General features: G+C 39.4%; 1 protein-coding gene across 2 annotated transcripts in view; it reads right to left on the bottom strand.

The window, feature by feature from the left end:
• Positions 1 to 15,336, bottom strand: part of OSBPL2 (oxysterol binding protein like 2) — a 343,613-nt gene that overhangs the window by 59,124 nt on the left and 269,153 nt on the right. For both annotated transcript variants that reach the window (XM_053706680.1, XM_053706597.1), the window contains exon 5: positions 4,511 to 4,645. In XM_053706680.1, the coding sequence (XP_053562655.1) occupies positions 4,511 to 4,645 (135 nt within the window). The remainder of the gene's footprint in view (positions 1 to 4,510; positions 4,646 to 15,336) is intronic.

Genomic DNA, 15,336 nt, shown 5'->3' with positions numbered 1-15,336 from the left:
ATACAAGTTAATCACAGTGATAAAAAGTATACAGTAGAATCTCGATTACTTGGAACTCAAGCAACCAGCACTCTCAAGCAACCAGGAAAAAAAAAGGAAACATGTAGAGCATAAATGTGCTAAAGAAACAGCCTGGATCTCTTTAAACAGCAGGAGCTGCGGTAAATAGAGCAATAGACACTTATCTGCTACACTAACCCTTGTTCACATTCATTAGAAACGGATATAGGGACAGAAATAGACTGCAGCACTTACAATTGCATCAGCTTGGCAATCAGGGCGGGCTATCTCGCGGCGGCTTTAACTTCTTGGTACAGTATCCCTCTGTCATGTATCCCTCTGTGGAACGAGAACTGTACTTCCGGACCAGGGCTCACACTACCGGCTGGCAGGGGAGAGCCCAATTGGAGGAATCCACAAAGATGCTCAATCATTAACAAATTCCCAGAACGGCTCAATCTCTTGGTGAAAACAATGTGTTTATTCAGGATAAAATACAAGTTTATATTCTGAATAAACACATTGTTTCCAGCAAGAGATTGAGCCTTTCTGGGAATCTGGGTTCTACTGTATCAAAGTGAAGGTCCATTTTGATGAATTAGTGCCCGGTTTTTAATAAACCTATTAAAAACAAGGGCACTTTAATTCATCAAAATTGACATTTCACTGTTTTCTTCAAAAACTTACCTTTTAATCCTGGCAGCCGCTCCAGCACTTCCTCCGCCCGTCGCAAGCCGTCTTCGCGGGACCAAAATGACGAATCCGGCTTCCTCCAATCACAGCATTGCATCGGGACAAGATTCACCCGGGGGAAGCTGTGATTGGAGGAAGCCTGATTCATCATTTCTGACGTCTGCAGAGGCTTCCGACGGCCGGGGGAATCGCTGGAGCGGCATTCAGGATTAAAAGGTAAGTTTTTGAAGAAAACAGTGAAATGTCAATTTTGATGAATTAAAGTGCCCTTGTTTTTAATAGGTTTATTAAAAACCGGGCACTAATTCATCAAAATGGACCTTCACTTTAATATAACAGTGTTGGTTATGCAAAACTGGGGAATGGGTAATAAAGGGCTTATCTATCTTTTAAAACAACATTCTGGTGTTGACTGCCCCTTTAAATATTGATTGCTTGCTGGAGCCAAAAAGGGCCGCCAAGCTCCGCCCACCTATTGCATGTATATTTTTGTATGTTAAGTTTCTCCAATCACGATTGACCTACTCGCTGATTTGTGCAATATGAATTAAAAAAAATGAAAAATATTAAACGTGCACAACTAAACTGTCATACATGAAAACAGCAAACTGGACAAGATGAAAGCTGTGGGTGGATCTTGGTAGCCATTTTAAGCTGCTAACAAACAATGATTATATAAAAGTTTCATGTATTTCTTCTAAGCTTATAGATGTGGAACCTGTTGCAAAATACTTGTCTGGTATGTAACAATAAGTAATAAAGAATATGTATTGGGTCTAGACTGTCCCTTTAAGTTTGTGGGTAAATCTCCACAAAGCACCTTAAAGAGCTTAGATCTGAAACGTATCCAACAAACAGTGAGTCACTGCATGAATCCAGGCATTAGTTAACTGAACAAATGACTCGTATGAACTAAACACACAAAAGACTCCTCACTCTGTTCACTGTCAGAAATAACCAATACACTTTTTTCTAGGGCATGTCACAGAAGAATGGTGCTAGAGACTTTGGTTGGCTGTTGGGATTATTTAACTATTAAGCAGCTTTGGAGTTTTGTACTAATCATTCATTATATGTGTGTTAGATACACAGCCTCACTCATAATACATGTAAGTTAAAATCAGTTATATGTCAACTTTTTTAGCGTGCCCTATAATTTCAATGGATAGTGCAGGGTGAGATATTATTGCAAGTAGTGAGTTAACACTAGAATATATGCAGAACAAAACACATGTAAAATATATTAAAATAAAATTCCCAATATCTCAGTAGAAAATCATAGTTTAAATATTAGTGAAAAACTCAACTATTTGACCTTTGGTTTAGCGCTAGAGCAATAGCTGACATGAGTTTTTCAGCTCACCTCAATAGAAGTCTATTATGCTATGCATTTAGCGCACCTGCGCTATCCAACAAGAACAAACATAATACTTTGAACTTGATATATGAGCGCAAAAAATAAAAATCGCTACTGATTAACTCAAACAGTGTTATGACACAATAGCACTAATACTTTGCTCCATTTGTAAGCTAGCACTAAATAAAAATGCTAGATATAATGATGTATTCAAAGAAAGGATTAGCCTGGTAATAATATGCAGGCATAGATTTTAATTTATATTAGTTGCTTAAAGGGACAGTAAATGTAAGAAAATGGATTTCATATTACAAAAAAACTCCCTATTAAACTGACATATGCTGTGCAAATAGTATGCATTAAAGGGATAGTTAAAAGGGAGACTGAACCCAAATGTTTTCTTTCATGATTCAGATAGAGCAGGCAATTTTAAGCAACTTTCTAATTTACTCCTATTATCATTCTCTTGGTATCTTTATTTGAAAAGCAAGAATGTAAGTTTAGATGCCGGCCCATTTTTGGTAAACAACCTGGGTTGTTTTTGCTGACTGGTGGATAAAGTCACCCACCAATAAACAAGTGCTGTCCAGGGTCCTTCACCAAAAATTGCCTGTCTCCTTAGCTTAGATGCCTTATTTTTCAAATAAAGATAGCAAGAGAACGGAGAAAAATTGATAAAAGGAGTAAATTCGAAAGTTGCTTAAACATGCATGCTCTATCTGAATCACGAAAGAAAAAATTTGGGTTCAGTGTCCCTTTAACCCCAAAATATTCTCCAAGTAGGATTATAAATCTTTTTTTACAAAATATTTATACACTTTAAATAAAAAAAAAGTCAGTTTTGCTTGTACACGAACATACTTTTCATTGCAACATTCATAACCCCTTAATGATCAGCATCGTATCCTGTATGTTGCTGATCTTTCTATGGGGGTGACTATTTCAATAGCGAGATTGCGCTATTTTAGCAAGCCTGCAGGAGGGAGGGTCTAATAGCATGGTCTTGCTGCTCGTGGCAAGACTCGCACTATTATAACCAGACAATCCCTTAACGACCAGCTATGTACAAGGTAAGTTGTGGTCGTTAAGGGGTTAAAGTGTAAAATGTACTATAACTTTAAACTCAATAAAAATAATTATTATTTTACATATATAATATTAATACTGTATTATGTATGTTTAACTACAGTAATCTTTATTTGTGGCTTTTAAACATTATTTGCTTACTGACCCTTTAAAGATTGAAGAAATAAGTGTAAATTTTTAGCCTCCATCAAGCAATTGTGATACAATGTTAATATCTAGGTTTCCCTTATATCCTCTGCTGAGGCTATTTAGGAGTTACTAGAATGAACAAAAAGGAACAGTAGACAAAATAAGTAATACAAGTATACTGCTATGTTTTTCACCACACATAATTAAACATTCTGTATTCAATCTTAAAGTACTTCTTCTGCAGAACAATTCTTATTATTCCTTAGCAAGGCCCAGTATATTACATTTAATGAGGTATCATGTTTTGGTGATAAGTTGCATCCTGCCTTCCAGGTTGTATCTGTAGCCACAGACTAGATTTTATTTATTACATTTAGAGCTGGTCAATTTCAGCTAGAAAGCGTGTTGCTTTACTAGTGCGCGGAGAAAGGGTTTAGAGCTATACTGGGCTATAGACCGTGTAGGTACTGCACTAACTGAGCCCTCACACATGCAGGTCTAGAAAAACACAGGGCACCAAAGTCAGACAACGCTGCTGCAGATAATAGCAAAACTATTTCAGATACACCTAGGTATGTACATCTGATTAATAAAATATATTGTCTAACACAGCTAACCTAATATAAAATATACATGCCAATCCGTTTAACATGTACAAGTGCTTTGTTCTCCACAGAGCTTGCAGTCTAATTCTGTTTAACCATAACGAACAAACATAATTGTGACACTATAAAACCATTTCCCGTTAAACAGTGTTAGACAAATGTATGTTATTTTTCTATATTAATAACACTTCCTAAACCCTTGTAGCAGCAGTGCATACACAGTGGACAATGTTAGAGATACGGAAGCATGAAATGTGTGCACAGATTACAAAGCTGTGTGCCGGAGAGGGCAGCAGTCTCAATCTCATCTCTGGCTCTTTTATTTTGGTTTTGATTTTTTTGCCATTACAGCACTCGGCTCAGCAAATAGTCATCTCCCTGAGGCTGTGATCTGTGGATCAATTCCTCTTTTGTCAAGATGTGATTCATAGTGTTAAGCATCAGGCTACTGGCTAGTGCTAAACAATCTGCAATAATTATTACTGCCCAAGAGTTGGGACTCACCTCAAGGTCTGTAAATACCTCTGGTGGTTCCAAGATATTAGGTTGCCGATCAATGTATAAAACATTAATATAATGAGGCAATTATACTGGTCTGTGTAGAATCTGAATGCTTGCGGCTCTATTTGCAAAAACTGACCTGCATCCTGAGCAAAGGATCTGTGCAAGAGGAAGCTTTGTCAATCAGGTACGTGTTCTCCATAAATTCTGTGATTCGCTGCAGGAAGCTCAGGGGCTCGTTAAAGACGATCGGCATTGTGATTTTCGACAGTTCCTAAAGGCAGAAAAACAAGCCAAACCATAAGAAAATGCTACTTGGAACAATAAGGTTATAAATATATACAAAACTTGTTTACCCATGAGGTTGTTGTACAACTCTAAAAAAAAACTTTTTATTAGTTTTCTTTATAATGAAGGATATAAAATCTGAAAGAATGTGAAAAAAGAATTAAAATATTTTTTTATTAAAAAAGGCTGCATATTAATGGGATGAATAAGTTACATAGCAGTTTCAGATATACACACAAACGTAATCCCTTCATTTTCAAACACAATTATGTGCATAACCAGCCAATGTGGAATTTTTTTTCTAATGAGATGCAAAACCCCATGTTTGTTAATTAAAATGGTGTTAAAATATTTTGTTATTCACTGTATGGAAAGGAAGGTAATAAAAGGCCCCAGCTGTCAACTGAAACCCTGTTTGTGGCTGTTAAGTTCAGAATCGAAAATAGGGAATCAAAACAAAACTGACAAATACAAAGGCCATTTTGCAACTCTAAAGAAAACATTACAGGTGTTTCGAGTGATCCCTTCGTACAGCGCGTAAGGAAAATAAATCATTTTTAAAATGAACCCTTTATTATTATTTATTTATAAAGCGGCAATATATTACGCAGTGCTGTAACAATAAATATACAGTTATGAAGTCATAAGGGTAGCAGGCCCTGCCCTTCAGTCACTGTAAACCATCTTTACATAAAGTGATCAACAGGACAGGTGGTCTTGTGAGCTTACATTTTATGTGTTAAACAATCTGAAGATATAGGGTATACTGGGCATGTTTATTCAATGTTTTTTAAAAAAACAACAACAAAAACAATCACTGATAGAGAAAACACTGTTCTCTGATTAGACAAGATTTTCATCTGATATCAAGAAGAACTGTGTGAGAAATGATTGTCTATAAGAGTAAAGTGGCATCAACTTATCCTCTTCTATAATGGGATTTTAACAGCTCTCATACTGTAAATCATAAAAAAATGCTAGGCTATGAGGTTTATTCCAGTGAAATATGAAAGAATGGATGCTGCTAAAAAAAATTAACCTCTTACATCATCTGTTCAAAGGGGTTTTCAGCCCTGTAATATGACGGGTCTCACCGACACCTGTGATACCGAGCTATTACTGCCTCTGCCGACGAGATCCGTGCTATTTAACCCCTTAGTGTAAAAATATTGCCGGCTGACTTTTTACAGAGCACATTTACTGTCATTTAGAGGTTAATAAAAATCAGCAAAAGTTCTGAACCCCACTGTTCAAACAAACAAAAAAAACCTGTGTAAATGATCTTGATTGCCAACAAACATCATGGAATGTCACGATGATGCGATTGCAGATAGAAACCCTGTCCAAAAAGCTAAAAGTATATATAGTTACGAAAATGCGAGTGTGAAATAAAAAAGAAAATTTATGCTTACCTGATAAATTTGTTTCTTTTTTGACACGATGAGTCCACGGATCATCTTAATTACTAATGGGATATTCACCTCCTGGTCAGCAGGAGGAGGCAAAGAGCACCACAGCAGAGCTGTTAAATAGCTCACCCCTTCCCTTCCACTCCAGTCATTCGATTGAAGTTAGGAAGAGAAAGGAAAAGCCAAGGTGCAGAGGTGTCTGAAGTTTACATAACCCACAACCTGTCTACAAGAACAGGGCGGGCCGTGGACTCATTGTGTCAAAAAATAAACAAATTTATCAGGTAAGCATACATTTTCTTTTCTGTTTAAGACACGATGAGTCCACGGATCATCTTAATTACTAATGGGATTCAATACCCAAGCTAGAGTACACAGATGATACGGGAGGGATAAGACAGGGAACTTAAACTGAAAGGCGCCACTGCTTGAAGAACCTTAATCCCAAAAGCTGCCTCAGCCGAGGCAAAAGTATCAAATTTGTAGAACTTTGAAAAGTGTGAAGAGAATACCAAGTTGCAGCCTTGCAAATCTGTTCCACAGAAGCTTCATATTTGAATACCCATGAGGAAGCAACAGCCCTCGTAGAATGAAATGCAACTCTCTCAAGACAGTACTGTCCAACAGTCTCATATGCAAAACGTATGAGACTTTCCAGGAAAAAAGAAAGGGAAGTAGCTGTAGCTTTTTGTCCCGTACGTTTTGCTGAGAAAAACGCAAACAAAGGAGAAGACTGACGAAGTCCCTCGTCGCCTGCAAGAAAAAACATTTAGGCATGAACCACATCCAAATTATGCAGAAATCTTCCTTTGAGAGAAGAAAGATTAGGACACAAAGAAGGAACAACAATCTCCTGATTAAAGTTCCAATCAGAAAACAACTTTAGGAAGAAATCCAAAAACAGTACGTAAAAACTACCTTATCTGTACAAAACTTTCTTTACAACTTTAGCACCGCACATGTTACAATTGTTCAATAATCTAGGTGATAAATCCACATTGGCAGACGCGACGCTCGAGGCTCATATAACGATTATCCCCAAACCTGGTAAAACACCCACAACACCGGGAAACTTTCGCCCGATATCTTTATTAAATATAGACATAAAGATTTTGGCCAAAATATTAGCGAGGAGATTGAATACATTTCTTCCTGATCTTATCTCAACGGATCAGGTGGGCTTTGTGCCCGGCAGAGAGGCACGTGATAACACCACAAAAGTGCTGCAACTGCTCAACTATGCCAGAGTTCAGGAAATACCAATGGCACTCTTCGCGACAGACGCGGAGAAGGCCTTCTTCGACCGTGTCGACTGGCTCTTCTTGCGGCGGGTCATGGAAGCGATGAATTTTGGTAGCACTTTTCTAAATAGGACATTCGCGTTGTACACAACCCCTAGCGTCAGGGTAAGGTTAAACGGCACGCTATCAGAAGCATTCAAAATCACAAATGGCACCAGGCAGGGCTGTCCTCTGTCCCCCCTCCTGTTTGCCATCTCGATAGAAGCCTTAGCTCATAAAATCAGGAACAACACTAAAATAACAGGCATAAAAATAGGGGACACAGAACATAAGCAAGCTTTATACGCGGACGATATCCTGTACACCCTCACCAATATTGACACATCGGTCCCGGAACTCCTTTCTGAAATAGAATTATACGGAAAACTCTCCAAATTCCACCTTAATCTAAACAAGTCGGAACTCCTTAACATTAGTGCTCCCCCCGAACATATACAGCAACTGAAGACAGACCTTAAAATTTCGGTAAACACTAAACAACTAAGATACCTAGGCATACATCTTACATCTAAGCCTCAAGACCTATACAGAGACAACTATTTAAAATTGCGAAACGAGATTGTGAGAGACTTGTCCTCCTGGAAGAATAAACCCCTCTCTTGGTTGGGAAAGATAGGAGTGGTGAAGATGAATATCCTCCCCCGTATTCTATACTTACTGCAGACAGTTCCGATCACACTTCCGAGGGAGTATATCCCTCAGCTACAAAAAACCCTAGAACAGTTCGTTTGGCTAGGCACAAAGCCAAGGGTTCCCAGGAGGACAATGTACTTACCCAGGGATAGGGGTGGCCTGGGATTTCCAGACTTATCAGCTTATAGGCAAGCTATATTATTACAGCGCATAGTCGAATGGTCTCAAAACACAACTCACAAAGCATGGGTTAGGCTGGACGGGCAAATCTTTAGACTTAATAATGTCGGCACATTAGCATGGATACCACCCTCGCAACGACCTAAGATGCTAAGCAAATACCAGATAACATCAGAAATACTAAGCGAATGGGACAGAGTTATAGCCACCAACATACATATCTCATCCAAAACCTCCCCACTTCTGCCAATCATTGAGAACCCCGAATTGCCTTACTATAAAATTGGTTCACGACCCGGCAAACCTTATCAACTCCATACGGGCTGTCTACACAGCATCATAGAGAACGGAAAACTATACACCCAACAGCAGATGATCACAGTAGACAGTGATATTTTCTCCTCATGGCTAAGGTATAACCAAATGGTACACTTTCTAATGCATCACACACACAAAGAGGGACTGGGGAGAGAGCTCACTCCATTTGAACACCTATGCATCGCAAACAGACCACAAAGGCGCTTAATCTCACTCAAATACAAATTAGTGTCCGATCAACCTGACAGTCCTCTACCCACATATACCAGCATCTGGAGCAGGGAACTTAATACTGACATTGCAAAAGAGGCATGGCTGGGCTCGTTTCAGCTAACAAAACACTCCTCTGTGTCAGCAAATGTACAGGAGATACACCTGAAACTGTTGTGCAGATGGTACCTCACACCAACTATAATCCACAGGCTATACCCTAAGGCCAGCCCTCTGTGCTGGAGGGGATGTGGGGAGCTGGGGTCTCTTCTGCATATCTGGTGGTCCTGCCCGAAGCTGCTGGGCTTCTGGACCGAGATGATCACACAGGCCTCAGGGAGATTGAATGCCGGCATCCCTTGCACGCCTGAAACGATGCTCTTTCTGAACATTCCAAAAATTAAAGAACCACACAAGCAGGCACTTTTACTGATAATGATTACTGGAGCTAAAAAAATAATCCCTAAAAAATGGAAGACACCTAATATTCCAACATTAGAGGAATGGCGGAATACAGTGGACGATTTGCTGGTCCTCGAGAGATTACACTACATTAAGACAAACCAACTGGCCACACATGAAATGATGCTGGCCAGCTGGAGGGGAACACCTGTATAGTCAGTTAGACATAAAAATACACTCATCTGATTTGGGCTTATTGGCGCTTTTTTTTTTTTTTCTTCCTCCCCTCCCCCCTCTCTTTACACTTTTGCAGAACTCCCTCTTCCCTCTCCCTCATCTTTTAACTGTAACCCTACCTTTCGGAATATTATCTGGCATACTTGTTCAGTCAATAGACTTGTTTATTGTTAAGGAATAACCTTTTTGTTCATGGAAAAATGTTGAAAATTCAAGCTTATAATCGTGACACAAGAACTTGGCTTAATCATAAATCTGGACTTGCACCTACCTTGGGACTGGTCCATGCTCATGAAAGAGTATGTTAGGCCACATGGACTCCACTTTTCCCATTATGGTAATAATACTTGATGTCTACATTTTGTCGTATTGTTGTATTTTGTTTTGAACAATAAAGCTTGTTTAAAAAAAAACAAAAAAAAAACTACCTTATCTGAATGAATAAAAAGGTTAGAAAACTCAAACTGCAATGCCGAGAGCTTTGACACTCTACAAGCAGAAGAAGCAGCAACAAGAAATAAAAACTTTCCAAGATAACGTAATATCCAAGGAATGCATAGACTCAAACTGAAGAAATTTGAGAACCGAATTAAAACTCCATGGAGGAGTAACTGGTTGAACACAGGCCTGATCCTAACCTGACCTGAATTAATTATACATCTGGGACATCTGCCAGACGTTTGTGTAACAAAATAGATAAGGCCGAGATTTGATCCTTCAGGGGAACTTATCGATAATGCTTTCCCCAACCCTCTTGGAGAAAAGACAAAATTCTAGGAATCCTAAATCTACTCCAAGAGTAGCTCATGGATTCACACCAACAGAGATATCTACGTCAAATCTTATGGTAAATCTCTCTAGATACAGGCCTACGAGCCTAAATCATGGTCACTGTGACCGAGTAGAAAAACCCCCGCTTGAATAAAAAAGGAAATTTATGCTTACCTGATAAATTTATTTCTTTTACGATATGACGAGTCCATGGATTTCTTCCTTACTTATGGGATATCGCCTCCTGATCTGCAGGAGGAGGAAAAGAGCACCAAAGCAGAGCTGTATATATAGCTCCTCCCTTCCCTCCCACTCCAGTCATTTGACTGAAATTAGGAAGAGAAAGGAAAAGCCAAGCTGCAGAGGTGACTGAAGTTTAACAAAAATAAAGACTTGTCTTAGAAAATGACAGGGTGGGCCATGGACTCGTCATATCGTAAAAGAAATAAATTCATCAGGTAAGCATAAATTTCCTTTTCTTTTACAAGATATGACGAATCCACGGATTTCATCCTTACTTATGGGATACAATACCAAAGCTATAGGACACGGATGAGAGTGAGGGACAAGACAGGAACCTAAACGGAAGGCACCACTGCTTGAAGAACCTTTCTCCCAAAAACAGCCTCAGACGAAGCAAAAGTATCAAATTTGGAAAAAGTGTGAAGAGACGACCAAGTTGCAGCCTTGCAAATCTGTTCAACAGAAGCATAATTTTTAAATGCCCATGAGGAAGCCACAGCCCTAGTGGAATGAACCGTAATTCGTTCAGGAGGCTGCTGTCCAGCCGTCTCATATGCAAAACGGATGATACTCTTCAGCCAAAAAGAAAGAGAGGTAGCCGTAGCTTTCTTACCCCTACGTTTCCCAGAAAAAAACAACAAATAGTGAAGATGACTGACAAAATTCCTTAGTCGCCTGCAAGTAAAACTTCAGGGCACGGACCACGTCCAAGTTATGTAACAGACGTTCCTTCTTAGAAGAAGGATTAGGACACAATGAAGGAACAATAATTTCCTGATTAATATTTTTGTAGGAAACAACCTTAGGAAGAAACCCAGGTTTGGTATGTAACATTAAGAGAGAAAGAAAAAAACGACGGCACTACTGGTGCTGTGTCCCTAATAGTATTAATATCTCTTATTAGTTATCAGAGAAAATTGTAATATAATCTGGGACTTAGGTGCTGTATACTAGGAGAAACAGACTGGAGGATACCAATTGCTGTACGCAATTGAAAGAGTGTACTTGGATAGCACTCAACAGCTTGAATAAAATACTAGCCTGTTATACCATAGGTAAAGAAGCCCTATATAAGGCGAGTTTAAAACTTAACGTAATATAAATGTTAAAAATTCTAATAACTCATTCGTGACAAAGCCGTTGTGGCGAAACATGTCAGGGCTACGGGAGACTTTTTCTCCTTTTTTAAACTAACCAGCAGTGTGATTTTTGAACGAATGAGTTATTAGAATTTAATTTAAACCGGTATGTCTGTGAGTGTGCCTGGGGAAAGTAGACAATTTGTATACCGTATAGTAATTTCAACTGTCAAGTATCCCTCCAATTGTTACGCTGTAATGCTAGTACCGCAAACAGATATTTTGAGAAGTGGAGATAAAAATCTATAGTAACACTTAGAAAACGGAACCGCTAGCCGTATACCTACAATATCACAGTAACCTCTAAGTTTATTGCGCTCATACCTAAATAAAACTATGGGGAAGGGGGGAGATTAGCCCTCCCCCCCCCCCCTCAACTAGATAGCGATAATTTCAGCTGCCAATAGAGGGTAACATCAGGACAATCCATCTGGGGAACGAATCAGATCTATGGTATCATCCTATTTCTGTCTCTCCCAGTGATCCCATCGTATCAATGACAATATAAGTAATCTAACAGTGACAATAGTATTAAATGCGGGACTAACTTGCAACATTCAGTCAAGTGAGTCACGTATTAACCAAATCGTATACAAGATATATTAAGTATACTAATCGATGTGGGTATCACTAAAGTTGTCTATCTAAAGGGAAGAACAGATTATATCTTTGTAAAAATTACTCATTTGATTCAAATCAGTTCACCAGTGGTTCTTTAGGAACGGTGATCATTGCTGTACAAAGTATCTTACACCAAGCACTCCTCTAACATCTCTACAACAAGTATCAAACAGCGCATTAACCGAATAGATACTGGTGGGCATGAACTGATTAAAACTTTGTAAATATTACATATCGGATTAAAATTAGTTCACCAGTGGTCCTTTAGGAACTGTGATCCCTAGATATATACCGTCCAACGGGAAATCACATTCTGATCCTTTTACAATAAATAAACTTAGACTGGTATTTATCTAGCGTGTTCATATTCTTAGAAGCATTACTATACAAAGTATCTCACATCCAGCACTCTTCTAACATCTTCATATAAAGGTATCAAATAGCGCATTAACGGAATTAATACTGGTTTATCAATTGTGGCAAACTCCCTAGAGGGGCACTACTAGCTGAAATAGGGACACATATTTCTAATAGTTATACTCACTGTAAGTTCAGCATATTACTTCCTAATGACAAGACTAATATTGGGCAGCTGCCAGTAATGATGATAACTTAGGCTCCACTACACTTTTTATATCTATCACTATATAGGGTGACGTTAATACAATAACAGTGTCCAAGACGCTGAGGATTCTAATATCCTAAACCTGAGTAACAAACTTGGACTACAACAATTTATTTAATTCAGAACATTTTATAGTCATTTGAAAAGAGGGAATTATATTATCCTACTCTGGGGTCTTAGCCCAATTGTGTATATACCTGTTGAATTAGTGAGGATTCTTTTAGACCCAAACATACACTGGACACCCCAGGGTCTTTACCTACTTACCGAAGTAACATTGATATTATATAAATGTGGTATTATACTATTACCAACATTACAAGAGGCAATAGCCAGTGGTGAAATTCACAGGAAACTATTGACTCACAATTAAAAGTAGGGGTACTCATCCAACCCAGGTACATAACAGGCGACAATTATTCTTAATCCAATCTCCTAAGGGAAGTGTACTACATAACGTATACGGTGGGACCACATTATCACAGATACCCCCAGACTCAGACAAAGAGCAACAATAGGGGTTGTCTTGTTGTAACAGTGGTATATACCACAAGCTAAGTGAAAAATATGGTACATTTGTTTAATTTTTTTGCAACTAAGGGTACAATCCTAGGAGGCCATACCGGGGTCTTTATACTAAAATATATTGTGAATAGGGAGGTACAAAATTCCCCCCCGTAGAATCACTATCGTTCGCTTTCACACTGACTGAATTTTTTAGAATCCACTTTTTAACATTTATATTAAAAGTTAAGTTTTAAACTCGCCTTATATAGGGCTTCTTTACCTATGGTATAACAGGCTAGTATTTTATTCAAGCTGTTGAGTGCTATCCAAGTACACTCTTTCAATTGCGTACAGCAATTGGTATCCTCCAGTTTGGTATGTAACATTACCTTATCGTAATGAAAAATAAGGTAAGGAGATTCACATTGTAAAGCCGAAAGCTCAGAAACTCTGCGAGCAGAAGAAATAGCAACTAAAAATAAAACTTTCCAAGATCACAATTTAAAATCTATGAAATGCATAGGTTCAAACGGAACCCCTTGAAGAACCTTAAGAACTAAATTCAAACTCCAAGGAGGAGCAATAGGTCTAAACACAGGCTTGATTCTAGTCAGAGCCTGACAAAAAGATTGAATATCTGCCAGACGTTTGTGTAGCAAAATAGATAAAGCAGAAATTTGTCCCTTTAAGGAACTTGCTGATAACCCTTTTTCCAATCCTTCTTGGAGAAAGGATAAAATTCTAGGAATCCTAATCTTACTCCATGAGTAGCCCTTGGATTCACACCAATAAAGATATTTATGCCATATCTTATGGTAAATCTTTCTAGTAACAGGCTTACGTGCCTGGATAAAGGTATCAATGATGAATCAGAGAACCCTCGCTTAGATAAAATCAAGCGTTCAATCTCCAAGCAGTCAGCTGCAGAGAAACTAGATTCTGATGATGGAAGGGTCCCTGAATGAGAAGGTCCTGCCTCAATGGAAGCTTCCACGGTGGCAGAGAGGACATGTCTACCAGAACGGCATACCAAGTCCTGCAAGGCCACGCAGGAGCGATGAGGATCACCGAAGCCCTCTCCTGTTTGATCCAAGCAATCACCCGGGGAAGGAGAGCAAACGGTGGAAACACATAAGCTAGGTTGAACGACCAAGGCACTGCCAAGGCATCTATCAGTTCGGCCTGAGGATCCCTGGACCTGGATCCGTATCTCGGGAGCTTGGCATTCTGACGAGATGCCATAAGATCCAGCTCCAGTCTGCCCCATCTGAGAATCAGGGTTCCCATTCCCCCGGATGAAACGTCTGTCTGCTCAAAAAATCCGCTTCCCAGTTGTCCACTCCTGGAATGTAGATTGCTGACAGATAAGCGTGAGCCTCCACCCACCGAATTATCTTGGATACTTCATCATCGCTAAGGAACTCCTTGTTCCTCCCTGATGATTGATGTAAGCCACAGTCGTGATGTTGTCCGACTGAAATCGGATGAATTCGGCTGAAGCCAACTGAGGCCAAGCCTGAAGCGCATTGAATATTGCTTTCAACTCCAGAATATTGATTGGAAGTAGAGACTCTGACCGAGTCCACACACCCTGACCCTTCAGGGAATTCCAGACCGAGTCCACACACCCTGACCCTTCAGGGAATTCCAGACTGCGCTTCATCCTAGTAGACTGGCGTCCGTTGTCACTATCACCCATGAGGGTCTGCGGAAGCACGTCCCTTGGGACAGATGATCCGGTGACAACCACCAAAGAAGAGATTCCCTTGTCTCCTGATCCAGATCTATTTGAGGAGACAAATTTGCATAAACTCCATTCCACTGTCTGAGCATGCTCAGTTGTAGAGGTCTGAGATGAAAACGAGCAAACGGAATGATGTCCATTGCCGCCACCATCAATCCAATTACCTCCATGCACTGAGCCACTGATGGCCGAGGATTGGACTGAAGGGATCGGCATGTATTCAGAATCTTTAACTTTCTGATTTCCATCAAAAAGATTTTCATGGATATAGAATCTATTAGAGTTCCCAGGAAAGGAACCCTTGTCCGTAGAATTAGTGAACTTTTTCTAGGTTCAC

The sequence above is a fragment of the Bombina bombina genome, chromosome 1 (assembly GCF_027579735.1).
Source record: "Bombina bombina isolate aBomBom1 chromosome 1, aBomBom1.pri, whole genome shotgun sequence".
In the NCBI taxonomy this organism is placed as follows: Eukaryota; Metazoa; Chordata; class Amphibia; order Anura; family Bombinatoridae; genus Bombina; species Bombina bombina.
Note: the sequence above shows the minus strand (reverse complement) of the source record. Positions and strands in the feature narration are given on the sequence as shown.